The following is a 15,343-nucleotide window of genomic DNA, read 5'->3' on the forward strand; positions in this document are numbered from 1 at the left end:
ATAGAACTTGGCTTGTATATTCCAATTATGGGCTTCCTCAAAATGCCCTAGGTCTTCATGAGCAAGCGAGTTGGATGCACACCCACTTAGTTTCTTTTGTTGAGCTTTCATATACTTATAGCTCTAGTGCATCCGTTGCATGGCAATCCCTACTCACTCACATCGATATCTATTGATGGGCATCTCCATAGCCCATTGATACGCCTAGTTGATGTGAGACTATCTTCTCCTTTTTGTCTTCTCCACAACCACCATTCTATTCCACATATAGTGCTATGTCCATGGCTCACGCTCATGTATTGCGTGAAGATTCAAAAAGTTTGAGAACATCAAAAGTATGAAACAATTTCTTGGCTTATCATCGGGGTTGTGCATGATTTAAATATTTTGTGTGGTGAAGATAGAGCATAGCCAGACTATATGATTTTGTAGGGATAACTTTCTTTGGACATGTTATTTTGAGAAGACATAATTGCTTAGTTAGTATGCTTGAAGTATTATTATTTTTATGTCAATATTAAACTTCTATATTGAATCTTTCGGATCTAAACATTCATGCCACAATAAAGAAAAATTACATTGAGAAATATGTTAGAAAGCATTCCACATCAAAAATTCTTCTTTTATCATTTACCTACTCGAGGACGAGCAGGAATTAAGCTTGGGGATGCTTGATACATCTCCAACGTATCTATAATTTTTGATTGCTCCATGCTATTATATTATCTGCTTGGGATGTTAATGGGCTTTATTTTGCACTTTTATATTATTTTTGGGACTAACCTACTAACCAGAGGCCCAGCCCAAATTGCTGTTTTTTGCCTATTTTAGAGTTTCGCCGAAAAGGAATATCAAACGGAATGAAACCTTCGGGAACATGATTTTCTCAACAAACGTGATCCAGGAGACTTGGAGTGGGCGTCAAGAAACAATCGAGGAGGCCACGAGGCAGGGGGGCGCGCCCTCCACCCTCGTGGGCCCCTCGTTGCTCCACCGACCTACTTCTTCCTCCTGTATATATCCACGTACCCCCCAAACATCCAGGAGCACCACGAAAACCTAACTCCACCGCCGCAACCTTCTGTACCCCAGAGATCCCATCTTGGGGCCTTTTCCGGAGCTCCGCAGGAGGAGGCATTGATCACGGAGGGCCTCTACATCAACTCCATGGCCTCTCTGGTGATGTGTGAGTAGTTCACTTCAGACCTTCGGGTCCATAGTTATTAGCTAGATGGCTTCCTCTCTCTCTTTGGATCTCAATACAAATTTCTCCTCGATTCTCTTGGAGATCTATTCGATGTAATCTTGTTTTGCAGTGTGTTTGTCGAGATCCGATGAATTGTGGGTTTATGATTCAGATTATCTATGAACAATATTTGAATCTCCTCTGAATTCTTTTATGTATGATTGGTTTATCTTTGCAAGCCTCTTCGAATTATCAGTTTGGTTTAGCCTACTAGATTGATCTTCCTTGCAATGGGAGAAGTGCTTAGCTTTGGGTTCAATCTTGCGATGTCCTTTCCCAATGACAGCAGGGGCAGCAAGGCACATATTGTATTGTTGTCATCGAGGATAAAAAGATGGGGTTTATATCGTATTGCATGAGTTTATCCCTCTACATCATGTCATCCTACTTAAAGCATTACTCTGTTCTTATGAACTTAATACTCTAGATGCATGCTGGATAGCGGTCGATGTGTGGAGTAATAGTAGTAGATGCAGAATCGTTTCGGTCTACTTGTCGCGGACGTGATGCCTATATACATGATCATGCCTAGATATTCTCATAACTATGCTCAATTCTATCAATTGCTTGACAGTAATTCGTTTACCCACCGTAATACTTATGCTCTTGAGAGAAGCCACTAGTGAAACCTATGGCCCCCGGGTCTATCTTCCATCATATTAATCTTCCAACACTTAGCTATTTCTATTGTCGTTTATTTTACTTTGCATCTTTATTTCTCTTTATCATAAAACACCAAAAATATTATCTTATCATATCTATCAGATCTCACTCTCGTAAGTGACCATGAAGGGATTGACAACCCATTTATCGCGTTGGTTGCGAGGTTCTTATTTGTTTGTGTAGGTGCGTGGGACTCGAGCGTGATCTCCTACTGGATTGATACCTTGGTTCTCAAAAACTGAGGAAAATACTTACGCTACTTTACTGCATCACCCTTTCCTCTTCAAGGGAAAACCAACGCAGTGCTCAAGAGGTAGCACAAGCTCAAGAACAAGGTCACCTAAGCAGCAAAAATTTGCAATGAATAAAGCACTAGAACAAAAACTAATTGGACCATTGGAGGAGTCACATACCAAAGAACAATCCCCCAAAGCAGTTTTGTGAATGGAGCTTTGAGCTAGAAGATCGAAAATGGCAGCAAGATGAGCTTGGACTCGGGTTTGAGCTGGATAGTGATTTTTTTGGGAGGAAGGAGTGTGTGGTAGCTGGAATAAGTGGAGGGGAGCCACCATGGGCCCACGAGGCAGGGGGCGCGCCCTGGACCCTTGTGGCCAGGAGCTTGCTCCCCCTGCTGTGTTCTCAGTGCCATGTATTCTCAAATATTCTAAAAAAATCATATTTAAATTTCAGGGCATTTGGAGAACTTTTATTTTTGGGGTATTTTTTATTGCATGCATAATTCAGAAAGCAGACAGAAAAATACTATATTTGCTTTATTTAATATAAATAACAAAAAGTAAAAAGAGGGTACAGAGAGTTGTGTTTTCTAACTTCATCCATCTCATGCTCATCAAAAGGAATCCACTAAAAAGGTTGATCTAGTCTTGTTAACAAACTCATTCCGAATCGCATGGAACCGGAGAAATTTTGAATAACACTAGGTTACCTCAATGGGGATATGCACATCCCCAACAATAAGAATATCATATTTCTTCTTGACAGTAGGGAGAGAAAATTCAAAACCTCCAATAGTGATTGTTGAAATTTTTCCAATAGAATTAATACTGTGGACTTGAGGTTGTTTCCTCGGAAAGTGTACCGTATGCTCATTACCATTAACATGAAAAGTGACATTGCCTTTAGTGCAATCAATAACAGCCCCTGCAGTATTCAAAAAGGGTCTTCCAAGAATAATAGACATACTATCATCCTCGAGAATATCAAGGATAACAAATTCTGTTAAAATAGTAACGTTTGCAACCACAACAGGCACATCCTCACAAATACCGACAGGTATAGCAGTTGATTTATCAGCCATTTGCAAAGATATTTCAGTAGGTGTCAACTTATTCAAATCAAGTCTACGATATAAAGAGAGATGCATGCATAACACTAACACCGGCTCCAAGATCACATAAAGCAGTTTTTAACATAGTTTCTTTTAATGGAACATGGTATAGTTGGTACTCCTAGAACTCCAAGTTTCTTTGGTATTCCACCCTTAAAAGTATAATTAGCAAGCTTGGTGGAAATTTCAGCTTCCGGTATCTTTCTTTTATTCGTAACAATTTATTTCATGTACTTAGCGTAAGGATTCATTTTAAGCATATCAATCAAACGCATACGCAAAAAGATAGGTCTAATCATTTCAGCAAAGCGCTCAAAATCCTCATCATCTTTTTTCTTGGATGGTTTAGGAGGAAAAGGCATGGGTTTATGAACCCATGATTCTCTTTCTTTACCGTGCTTCCTAGCAACAAAGTCTCTCTTATCATAATATTGATTCTTTGATTATGGGTTATCAAGATCAATAGCAGGTTCAATTTCTACATCATTATCATTGCTAGGTTGAGCATCAACATGAACATCATCATTAACATTATCACTAGGTTCATGTTCATTACCAGATTGTGTTTCGGCATCAGAAATAGAAATATTATTGGGGTTCTCAGGTGTGTCAATAACAGGTTCACTAGAAGCATGCAAAGTCCTATCATTTTTCATTTTCTTCCTTTTAGAAGGACTAGGTGCATCAACGTTATTTCTCTAAGAATCCTGCTCAATTCTCTTAGGATGGCCCTCAGGATACAAAGGTTCCTGAGTCACTTTACCTCCTCTAGTTGCAACTCTAACAACAAAGTCATTATTTTTACTATTCAATTCATTGAGCAAATCATTCTGAGCTTTAAGTACTTGTTCTACTTGAGTGGTAACCATAGAAGCATGTTTACTAATAAGTTTAAGTTCACCTTTAACACTAGCCATATAATCACTCAAGTGTTCAATCATATAAGCATTATGTTTCAATTGTCTACCAACATAAGCATTAAAATCTTCTTGTTTAACCATAAAGTTATCAAATTCATCCAAACATTGGCTAGCAAACTTAGCAGGAGGGATTTCAGCTTTATCACATCTATAGAGAGAATTTACCTTTACTACCAGTGTCGGGTTATCAAGACCGTGTGTTTCTTCAATAGGTGTTGACTTAAGACCATGTATTTCTTCAACAAGAGGTAAATTCTTAACATCTTCAGCTTTAATACCCTTTTCTTTCATAGATTTCTTTGCCTCTTGCATATCTTCAGGACTGAGAAATAGAATACCCCTTTTCTTCGGAGTTGGCTTAGGAGTTGGTTCAGGAAGTGTCCAATTGTTTTCATTGGTCAACATATTATTCAATAGAATTTCATCTTGATCAACTGTTCTTTCTCTGAAAACACAACCAGCACAACTATCCAGGTAATCTCTGAAAGTATCGGTTAGTCCATTATAAAAGATATCAAGTATTTCATTTTTCTTGAGAGGATGATCAGGCAAAGCATTTAGTAATTGGAGAAGCCTCCCCCAAGCTTGTGGGAGATTCTCTTCTTCAATTTGCAGAAAATTATATATTCCCTTAAAGCAGCTTGTTTCTTATGATCAGGGAAATATTTAGCACAGAAGTAGTAAATCATATCCTGGGGACTATGCACACAACCAGGATCAAGAGAATTAAACCATATCTTAGCATCACCTTTTAATGAGAACGGAAATAATTTAAGGATATAATAGTAGCGAGTTTTCTCATCATTAGTAAATAGGGTAGCTATATCATTTAATTTAGTAAGATGTGCCACAACAATTTCAGATTCATAGCCATAGAAAGGATCAGATTCAACCAAAGTAATTAACTCAGGATCGACAGAGAAATCATAATCCTTATCAGTAATAAAGATAGGTGAAGTAGCATAAGCAGGATCATATTTCATTCTAGCATTCAAAGATTTTTCTTTCAGCTTAGCTAATAATTTCTTAAGATCACTTCTATCATTGCATGCAAGAAAGTCTCTAGCAGTTTCTTCATCCATAACATAACCCTCAGGAACAACACGCAATTCATATCTAGGGGGAGAATCTTCATCATCACTTTCATCAATATTATCGGTTTCAGTAATTTCATTGTCTATAGCCCTAGCAAGTTGTTCATCAAGAAATTCACCAAGTGGCACAGTAGTATCAAGCATAGAAGTAGTTTCATCATAAGTATCATGCATAGCAGAAGTGGCATCATCAATAACATGCGACATATCAGAATTACTAGCAGAAGCGGGTTTAGGTGTCGCAAGCTTACTCAAAACAGAAGGTGAATCAAGTGCAGAGCTAGATGGCAGTTCCTTACCCCCCCTCCCACCCTCGTAGTTGAGGGATAAATCTTGGTTCTTGGATCTTTCAAGTTCTTCATAATGATAAGCAGATATAAATCCCAAGTGACTCAAAGAATAGAGCTATGCTCCCCGGCAACGGCGCCAAAAAATGTTCTTGGTAACCCACAAGTATAGGGGGTCGCAACAGTTTTTGAGGGTAGAGTATTCAACCCAAATTTATTGATTCTACACAAGGGGAGCCAAAGAATATTCTCAATTATGAGCAGCTGAGTTGTCAATTCAACCACACCTGGAAACTTAATATCCACAGCAAGGTATTTAGTAGCAAAGTAATATGATAGTAGTGGTAATGATGGCAAAAGGTAACGGTAGAAAAAGTAATATTTTTGGGTTTTGTAGTGATTGTAACAGTGACAACAGAAAAGTAAATAAGCGAAGAACAATATAGGAAAAGCTCGCAGGCATTGGATCGGTGATGGAGAATTATGACGGATGTGATCGATCATGTAACATTCATAACCTAGGGTGACACAGAACTAGCTCTAGTTCATCAATGTAATGTAGGCATGTATTCCGAATATAGTCATACGTGCTTATGGAAAAGAACTTGCATGACATATTTTGTTGTACCCTCCCGTGGCAGTGGGGTCCTAATGGAAACTAAGGGATATTAAGGCCTCCTTTTAATAGAGTACCGGACCAAAGCATTAACACATAGTGAATACATGAACTCCTCAAACTACGGTCATCACCGGTAAGTATCCCGATTATTGTCACTTCGGGGTTAATGGATCATAACACATAATAGGTGACTATAGACTTGCAAGATAGGATCAAGAACTCTCATATATTGATGAAAACATAATAGGTTCAGATCTGAAATCATGGCACTCGGGCCCTAGTGACAAGCATTAAGCATAGCAAAGTCATAGCAACATCAATCGCAGAACATAGTGGATACTAGGGATCAAACCTTAACAAAACTAACTCGATTACATGGTAAATCTCATCCAACCCATCACCGTCTAGCAAGCCTACAATGGGATTACTCACGCACGGCGGAGAGCATCATGAAATTGGTGATGGAGGATGGTTGATGATGACGATGGCGACGGATTCCCCTCTCCGAAGCCCCGAACGGACTCCAGATCAGCCCTCCCGAGAGAGTTTAGGGCTTGGCGGCGGCTCCGTATCGTAAAACGCGATGAATTCTTCTCTCTGATTTTTTTCTCCCCGAGAGTGAATATATAGAGTCAAGGTTGAGGTCGGTGGAGCGTCAGGGGGCCCACGAGGCAGGGGGCGCACCCAGGGGGTAGGGCGCGCCCCCACCCTCGTGGACAAGTGGTGGGCCCCCTGACGTGGATATTTCTTCCAGTATTTTTTTATATATTCTAAAATAATTCTCCGTTGATCTTCATATCATTCCGAGAACTTTTATTTTTGCACAAAAATAACACCATGGCAATTCTGCTGAGAACAGCGTCAGTCCGGGTTAGTTCCATTCAAATCATGCAAGTTAGAGTCCAAAACAAGGCCAAAAGTGTTTGGAAAAGTAGATACGACGGAGACGTATCAAAACCGAACGCCCAGTCCTACGTGTGACATCCCATCTAGGGGCCTTTTCTGGCATCTTGCCGGAGGAGGATTCGATCACAGAGGGCTTCTACATCAACACCATTGCTTCCCTGATGAGGCATGAGTAGTTTATTTCAGACCTACGGGTCCATAGCTAGTAGCTAGATGGCTTCTTCTCTCTCTCTCTTTGATTCTCAATACCTTGTTCTCATCGATGTTCTTGGAGATCTATTCGACGTAATACTCTTTTACGGTGTGTTTGCTGAGATCCGATGAATTGTGGATTTATGATCAGCTTATATATGAATATTATTTGAATCACCTCTGAATTCTTATATGCATGATTTGATATCTTTGCAAGTCTCTTAAACTATCGATTTGGTTTGGCCAACTAGATTGGTTTTTCTTGCAATGGGAGAAGTGCTTAGCTTTGGGTTCAATCTTGCGATGCTTGATCCTAGTGACAGAAGGGGAACCGACACGCATTGTATTGTTGCCATCGAGGATAACAAGATGGGGTTTTCATCACATTGCTTGAGTTAATCCCACTACAGCATGTCATCTTACTTAATGTGTTACTCTGTTCTTATGGACTTAATACTCTAGATGCAGGCAGGAGTTGGTTGATGTGTGAAGTAATAGTAGTAGATGTAGAATCGTTTCGGTCTACTTGACACGGACGTGTTGCCTATATTCATGATCATTGTCTTAGATATCGTCATAACTTTGCGTTTTTCTATCAATTGCTCGGCAGTAATTTGTTCACCCACCGTAATTATTTCTATCTTGAGAGAAGCCTCTAGTGAAACCTATGGCCCCCGGATCTATTTTACAACATATTAGTTTCCCGTCAACTTGCCAATTTCCGTCGCCGTTCCCTTACTTTGCAATTTTTTACTTTCCGTTCTATAAACCAAAAATACCAAAAATATTACTTTACCGTTTATCCATCTCTATCAGATCTCACTTTGTGAATAACCGTGAAGGGATTGACAACCCCTTTGTCGCGTTGGTTGCAAGTTGGTGTTTGTTTGTGCAGGTGTTCGGTGGCTTGTCGCGTTGTCTCCTACTGAATTGATACCTTGATTCTCAAAATTGAGAGAAATACTTACGCTACTTTGCTGCATCACCCTTTCCTCTTCAAGGGAAAACCAACGCAAACTCAAGAGGTAGCACCCCCGCGAAGGTCTCGATTTGTTTATTGCTAAAGCTGGGCCGTCGTACCAGTCCGCCGATGGAGCCTCGCCGTGGGCCGCAGACAGGCAAGTCTGGGTACCCCCGTCCCCGGAATGCTGACAAAGTTCTTCACCTAGCTAGCGCTCAAGAATAGATGCTGGACTTCGGACCCTCTCATGGCGAGAGCATTGCCTCATCAGCCTTGCTGCCCATTGTGTCTTCAGGGGCAAAGACCATCACCCATCTTCTTGTCCTTTGCCCGAACGGTTTGGCTTTCTATGCTACAATCGATGGGATGGGAAGGTTTCACCTGCTTACCACACGTTGACATGGTGGATTGATGGACGCCGACAAGTCTGGCCACGCCCTCCTCCCGCAGGAAGGAGTTGAATTCTCTCGTGATTCTTACCATGCACTCTCTCGTTGGAAAGAAATCGGCGGGTCTTTGACAATGTTTCGTCTCCGGTGGGCGTGGTTACAACAACCATTGACCGTGAATGCAGATTGTGGCTACTTCTGTAACGCCTTAAGCCAACAGGACGTGGAGGTGTGGGCGTGCGTGAGTAGTCGATTTTAATTTTCTTCCTCTGGTGGATGGGTAGACGTTGGTGCTTCATCTCTGCAGCCTAGTAACACTCTTGTCAATCCTACTGCTTCCTCCTATCATAATGAAGCGACGTGCAATTCCATTTTTGTAAATCCTACTACTTCCTCCTATCATAATGAAAAAGTGACGTGCAAATTCTCTTGCGCGTTCCTTAAAAAGATGTTGCTCTATATTTTTGCAGATGCACATTATTATAGCACAACTTTTTCTTTTCGAATAGCATGACTTACCGTACCGGGATGGTCCATCGCGCTCGTGATAAATTGGGCACCGCCGGGAAGGTAGTACGTGCGAGTAGGGGAGGCGGTGCACCGGATACGCTGGTCCAAGACGAAGAAAGAAAAATGGAGTTCCAACATTTCGTGCAATGCAACTTCCATGGCTGGCTTTGGCATGGCCCAACATCCACCGTGCATGTGCAAGTGGCACCATGCACGGTTCGGTTGAGCTGAGCACCGTCCCGAATAAATGCAGATTATGGCCGCGTTTGTTGTTGACGCTTCATTCCTTGGCGGCCGCGCTCCGAACCAACCGGCTGCCTCGGTTCATTTGCCGGTTCGCCACAGGTAGGAGACAATGCGTGCGTGTACTGTATCGTGCACTCAACTACCGTTGTGTGAACCGATAGAATTGCGTAGCGTGGACGAAACCGAAAGGGCGTGCCGCAGGTAGGGTCCATCCGGCGATCCGCGAGACGCGGAAGCTTCCATTGTTCACTGGTGGGCCCACAGGTGCTGGGAAAACCTGTGGGCACATATACGGGTAGTACAGTCAGTATCCTCGATTTGTCCATTCGGGGTGCAGGGTAGGAACCAGTTTACCATTAATGGTATCTACATTTGACCGTCATGAATGCATCCATCCATCGACATGCATGCGCCGCACCCAGCTTGAAAGAGAAGAGTAAAGGTTTCTCAAGAATAAGGGCCGAATATGATTTGTCATTCAAGATCCAAGTCGCATATCCCCTAGAAAAAAAGATCAAAGTCGCGTATTTTGTACAAAGTACTATTGATCGTGTGTAATTTAAGGTGATGCGCATCTCCACACCTAAAGTTGCAGATGACTTTTGCTGGGTAGTAATTAAGAACTCAAGGCTGAAAACTTGAGATCGCCGACCTGAAAATAAGAAGTGTATAATATACATTCTTGTTAAATTTTAGTCGACTGAGACTTCGTTAAGTCTCAGTCGATGTTATATCCATAGGATCTTACATTAAGATCCATGCAAAAAATAATTTCAGATTTTTTTTTTCTAGATTGTTATGTCACTTGATCAAGATTTGGTTAAGTCTTAGTCGACTGAGTCCTAGCCACACACTATAATATATGTCAGATTTAAGAATAGACACTTCCTACTATCGAATGATAGCTACTCCCCATTGTGCATGGCGCCTGCAGAGAGATATACGGCGAGAGGAGAAATAAGTAGCCTCCCCCATGCAGCGGTGCTTAAAGAGCAGGACAGAGTAGTTGGAACCCGGGCATAGCTACCAGATCAATAACCACGCAGGGTCCCTACTACTACTACCCAAGTAACCAACTCAACCGCCCCGTACGTCCACTTTGCCCGTCGTCCACGGCCATTTCCCTCGTCGTCGCGCCCCATACGCTCGTCGTCCCCTCGACGCAAGGCAAAAATAGCGCACGCGCGGCGCGGCGCGGCGCGGCGTTGGTAACAACAAACGTGTGCCGTGCGATCGGTCGATCCATACGATCGAATTGAACGCACCGCCTTTTCCCTCCCGATCCTTCCACCCCGCGGCACGCCTCCGATCATCCCTGCGTTACGCCACGCGCTCTATATAAGCTCGGCACGGCGATCACCATCCACCACACAACGAAAGCAACAGCCAGCGATCGAGACAGCAAGAGAAGCTCACTCAGCTCAGCTACCACCAGTCCCGGTCACAGCAATCGGCATGGCCAGCAAGTCGGCGTCCCTGCTGATCCTCGCGGCGCTGGTGGCCGCGGCGTGCCTCACGGAGCTGGGCTCGGCGGCGCGCGGCGTGCCGGCGGAGAAGCCCGCGGAGGACGCTGTGAAGCGGCCGGACACGTTCCAGGAGGGGACGGTGCTGATCCCGGGGATCGGGCGGTACGAGCTGGGCACCCACTACATCCCCGACATCGGCGGGCTGGACCACAGCATCCCGGCCGCCGCCAGTGGACAGTTCATCCCCGGCGCCGACGACACCTGGGTGCCCAACCCCGGCTTTGAGATTCCCAACCCCTTCCGCCCCCGCTCCGACTCTCCCTGATGGGCCGAGCCGGCCGGCAGCCAGCACGTCCACGCCAACGCCCACCGTCCGCCCACACGTTGCACCCGTCCATCTACTTGGTAGAGCTAGCCTGCTACAAATCATTTTCCGCTAGCTTTTTGGTTGCTACAATAAAATAGCTGCTGCTACATGGCCATGCATGCATGTATGATGCATGCATGTGTCTGCGACTGCGTTCGCGCCGTCGACGTCTCGTGTTTGATTGAAGTGTACGTGTAGTCGTGTATGGGATATGGACGGATGCGTAGGAAGCATCCATCGCATGTCTCGCTTGGTTTGTTGTTGCCAGTGTAATGTGTTTCAGTTCAGTAAGTTTTTTGAATGATGAAGAATTATGCATGATCGATTAAGCTTGACATCGCCATCGTAGAGTGTCATGTGTCCATATACTCCTTACTTGCTGCCGAGAGCTCGAACCAAAATCTCCCGGAAAAAAAAACTCGAACCAAAATCATGGGCAGTACGGAACAGACAGAAGAGCTCAGGGAGTACACGAAGATAGCGTAATAATTAAGTGGGTGCACCGGAAACGTGGGTCACGGTGGTGGTGGTGTGTACACTTGTGCGGTTGTGCCAATGACAGTTCAGAGATGGAGCCCCTTATTTAGCTCGCTTGGTGATGACAGGGAATCAGATAAGCCAGTTCAAATATGGTGTAGTCGGGGGTAGGTATGGTGGAAGGGGCCATAGTCATTGGTCGCTGTATGGAGTGATGGTCAGAGGCGGACGTACGTGCACCATGCGTGAGTTTTGATCTGCAGGTGGAATAAAGTTTTTATTTACGGAAGATGTGGAGGAATGATTTAGAGCAACTCTAGTTTCCCAAATAGTAATAAGTGTCATAATATGTGGCACGAAGCAATTTGGTTTTGACGTTTTTTACAACTAAAGTTACCATCCAAAAAGAAAAACCAATTAAAAAAACTGAAACTTGCCATCCGGAAAAAAATTGCCATGCTTGAAAACTAAAGTTGCCATCTTTGCGTCACTAAACTTGCCATAAAAAAGTTCGAAGTTGCCATGTGTGTGTGCCAATGTGTGGCACTTATCAAAGTCACATATGTTTTTCTCCTCTAAATCAGAACTAACCGAACCTCAGTAAGCAATAGTTGAATAACTAGAAGGGTTGGGCGCGCTTTGCTGCGTTGTTGGTGTTGTTGAGAGTCTTTTTAAAAAAATACTCATTTTGTTGTAAAAAATGATAAGGTGTATTACTTTATTGAAAAGTCCAACCAGTTTAAGTTTGATCAAATTTATGAAGAAATATATCAAAATTCTTAATATGAAATTGGTGTTATTAGATTCGTCATGAAATAAATTTCCATAATTTTTTGGCTTAATATTGTGGATGTCGATATATTTTTTTGGCTTAACATTGTGGATGTCGATATTTTTGGCTCTGCACATGGTCAAAGTTAAAGAAATTTGACTTTCCGAAGAACTAATACCCCTTGTATTTTGGAACTGGTGGAATATTTAGTTTGGCGGATGGGGGAGACGATGAAGTGTATTTTATGTTTATTTATAATGCGGTTATTTGATGGGTCTTTCATGGTGTGATTCTGTGCTATGCGATAATCAACAATTTCTGCATCGGTGACTACATGTACTCTATTGGTGTTATAGTATCATCACATGGGCTTTTTTTCCTAGGTGATAAGAGCATGCACGGGGTTGATATGTCTTTTAGCCGGTTGGTGTTGATTTATTTGAAAAACCACTGGCCCGATCAAAATCGTAAACCAAATTCAAAAATTGAATATCTCAATTGAATAAAAAAGTTCAAAATTAGGAAATATGATAAATTAAAATAATTAAATGGGAGAATTCCTTGAGAAATTATTGATCCGGTCAAAATCAGGTGACCAAGTTCTAAACCAAAGACCTCAATTAATTGCGACGACTTAAAAATTTGGAAGCATAGTGTATAATATAAAAAATTGAATGAGAGATTTGAGAATTTATTGACTTGGTCAAAATCGGGTGACCCAATTCTAATTGGACACTTCAATTGATTGTGAGGCCTTTTACCCCTAGGGAGCTTAGGGATATAGTAGATTTTACTCCTACCGACCGTGATGTCTAAGACTACCCGCATTGGGAGTAACATAGGTAGTAACATCACACATATTTAGATAAAATAGATGATGTGGCAAACAATAAATGAAAAAAGAGAGGAAAGTGGTAACATAGCTAGTTACTAGTAGTATGAGTAACATCACACATATCAAGATAAGATGAGTCTATAGCCTAATAAATGAAGTGTTGCATGTTATCACAGATATGTTACTCCCCACTATAGAGGTAGTAACATAGAGTAGTAACATAGACTAGTAAAAATCTCCTCCTTTTAGTAACATAGACTAAAATGGTAGGAGGAGATTTTGAGGGGTACTAAAAGGGCCAACTTGGACTATGAGTCAGGCCATGCCATGCCAGTCGGCGAATAAAAAGGCCGTGAGGCCCGATCTGATCTCGTTATTTACGTGTCGTGCCAGGCCAAAAATCCATGCTCGGGCCGGTCTTAAAAGCACAACCCATACGGGTCGACGGCAAGGTATTTGGGTCTACCTTCAGATGTGGGGAAGTCAAAAAATGATTTTTTTCAAGTACATCAAGGATAGATTATGGGGGAAGGTTAAAGGATGGATTGAGAGATGCATGGCGGCGGGGGGCAAGGAAATTCTTATTAAACCAGTAGCTCAAGCTGTTCCTACATTCTCGATGTCTTGCTTTCTTTTGCCAAGGGTTTGTGCCAGCAAATCGATACTATGCTGAGAAAGTTCTTTTGGGGTAGCAAAGAAGGGAAGAGGAAGGTTGCATGGGTGTCTTGGGAGATTCTGACAATGCCAAAATATCAAGGAGGTTTGGGATTCCGGGATACTCAACTTTTTAACTTGGCCATGCTGGCCAAACAAGCTTGGAGGCTTGTGCAAGATCCAGACTCGCTCAGTGCAAAGCTTCTCAAAGCGGTGTACTATCTAGATAACGATGTACTGCAGGCTGAGCTAGGAAGCAACCCCTCCCAGGTGTGGAGGGCGATCCAGGGGGGGTTGGGGTGCTGAAACAAGGTCTTACTAGACGGATTGGTAACGGTCGACCGACGAGGGTGTGGGAGGATAATTGGCTTCCACGTGATTCCATGTTGCGAGCATTACACCCGAGATCGGCTAATCCTCCTGAATGGGTGAGTGACCTCATTGATGAACCAACAAAGAGCTAGAATAGGCAGCAAATTTCTGAACATTTGCAGGTGGCAGACGCACAGGTTGTTCTGAACATTCCGTTGTGCTCGCGTAATCTTGACGATAGCTGGGCATGGCATTATGAACGAAATGGAATTTTCTCTATCCGTCCGGCCTATAGGCTCCTGTCGATACGAAGAGAAGAAGAGAGGCGTGGCTGGAGGGAAAACCAGCAACCTCCAATTGGCAAGCTGCTCAGAATCAATGGAAGAAACTCTGGAGTATTAAGGTACCAGGGAAGGTAAGAAATTTCGCTTGGCGCCTTGCACAAAACTCTATCCCAACCCAAGCTGTTAGGGCTGGTAGAAATATGTCAAACTCAAATCTCTGTCAAGTATGTAATGGAGCTGAAGATCCTTGGCACCACGCTCTGATTGATTGTACTATGTCCAGGTGTGTTTGGAGTCTGATTGATGAGGAAATGGTAGAGCATTTGATTGCATGCAATTCATCTGATGCATGACTCTGGATGGGGGATTTGATGGAGTCTATGCAAGCTGCAGATTTTATCAAAGTGCTTGTCACCTTGTGGGCGATCTGGTGGGCCCGTTGAAGTGCTATCCACGAGAGCGAGTTCCAATCACCTTTGAGCACTTTCAAATTCATTGAATAATTCATGGCAGACTTGGCCTTGATTCCGGGGCCATCGACAATGTGTATGGACGGCTCTACTTCGAGCATAGCACGTGGACAGATAAATAGGAGCCGGATTCCTCCATCGCAAGGTCATGTGAAGATTAATGTGGACGCTGCTATCTCTAGGAACAATGATAGAGGCTCGTTTGCAGCAATCTGTCGTGATGAACATGGCATGTACTTGGGTTTCTCTGCAGTTGTTGTTCAAGGCCTTGTTCATCCCAAGATTCTTGAAGCGATGGCCTTTAATGAAGCACTGGCTCTTGCTG

The 15,343-nt window shown here is 43.0% G+C and overlaps 1 protein-coding gene across 1 annotated transcript; it reads left to right on the forward strand.

Annotated features, from left to right (window-relative positions):
* The first annotated feature begins 10,727 nt into the window (after nt 1-10,727).
* Nucleotides 10,728-11,549, forward strand: LOC125541360 (putative cell wall protein). Its single transcript, XM_048704795.2, has one exon. It carries the CDS (start codon nt 10,837-10,839, stop codon nt 11,170-11,172), a length of 336 nt encoding a protein of 111 aa, XP_048560752.1. The 5' UTR covers nt 10,728-10,836; the 3' UTR covers nt 11,173-11,549.
* The last annotated feature ends 3,794 nt before the right edge of the window (nt 11,550-15,343 follow it).

The sequence above is a fragment of the Triticum urartu genome, chromosome 2A (genome assembly GCF_056163025.1).
Source record: "Triticum urartu cultivar PI428250 chromosome 2A, HENAU_Tu73, whole genome shotgun sequence".
NCBI classification, from domain to species: Eukaryota; Viridiplantae; Streptophyta; class Magnoliopsida; order Poales; family Poaceae; genus Triticum; species Triticum urartu.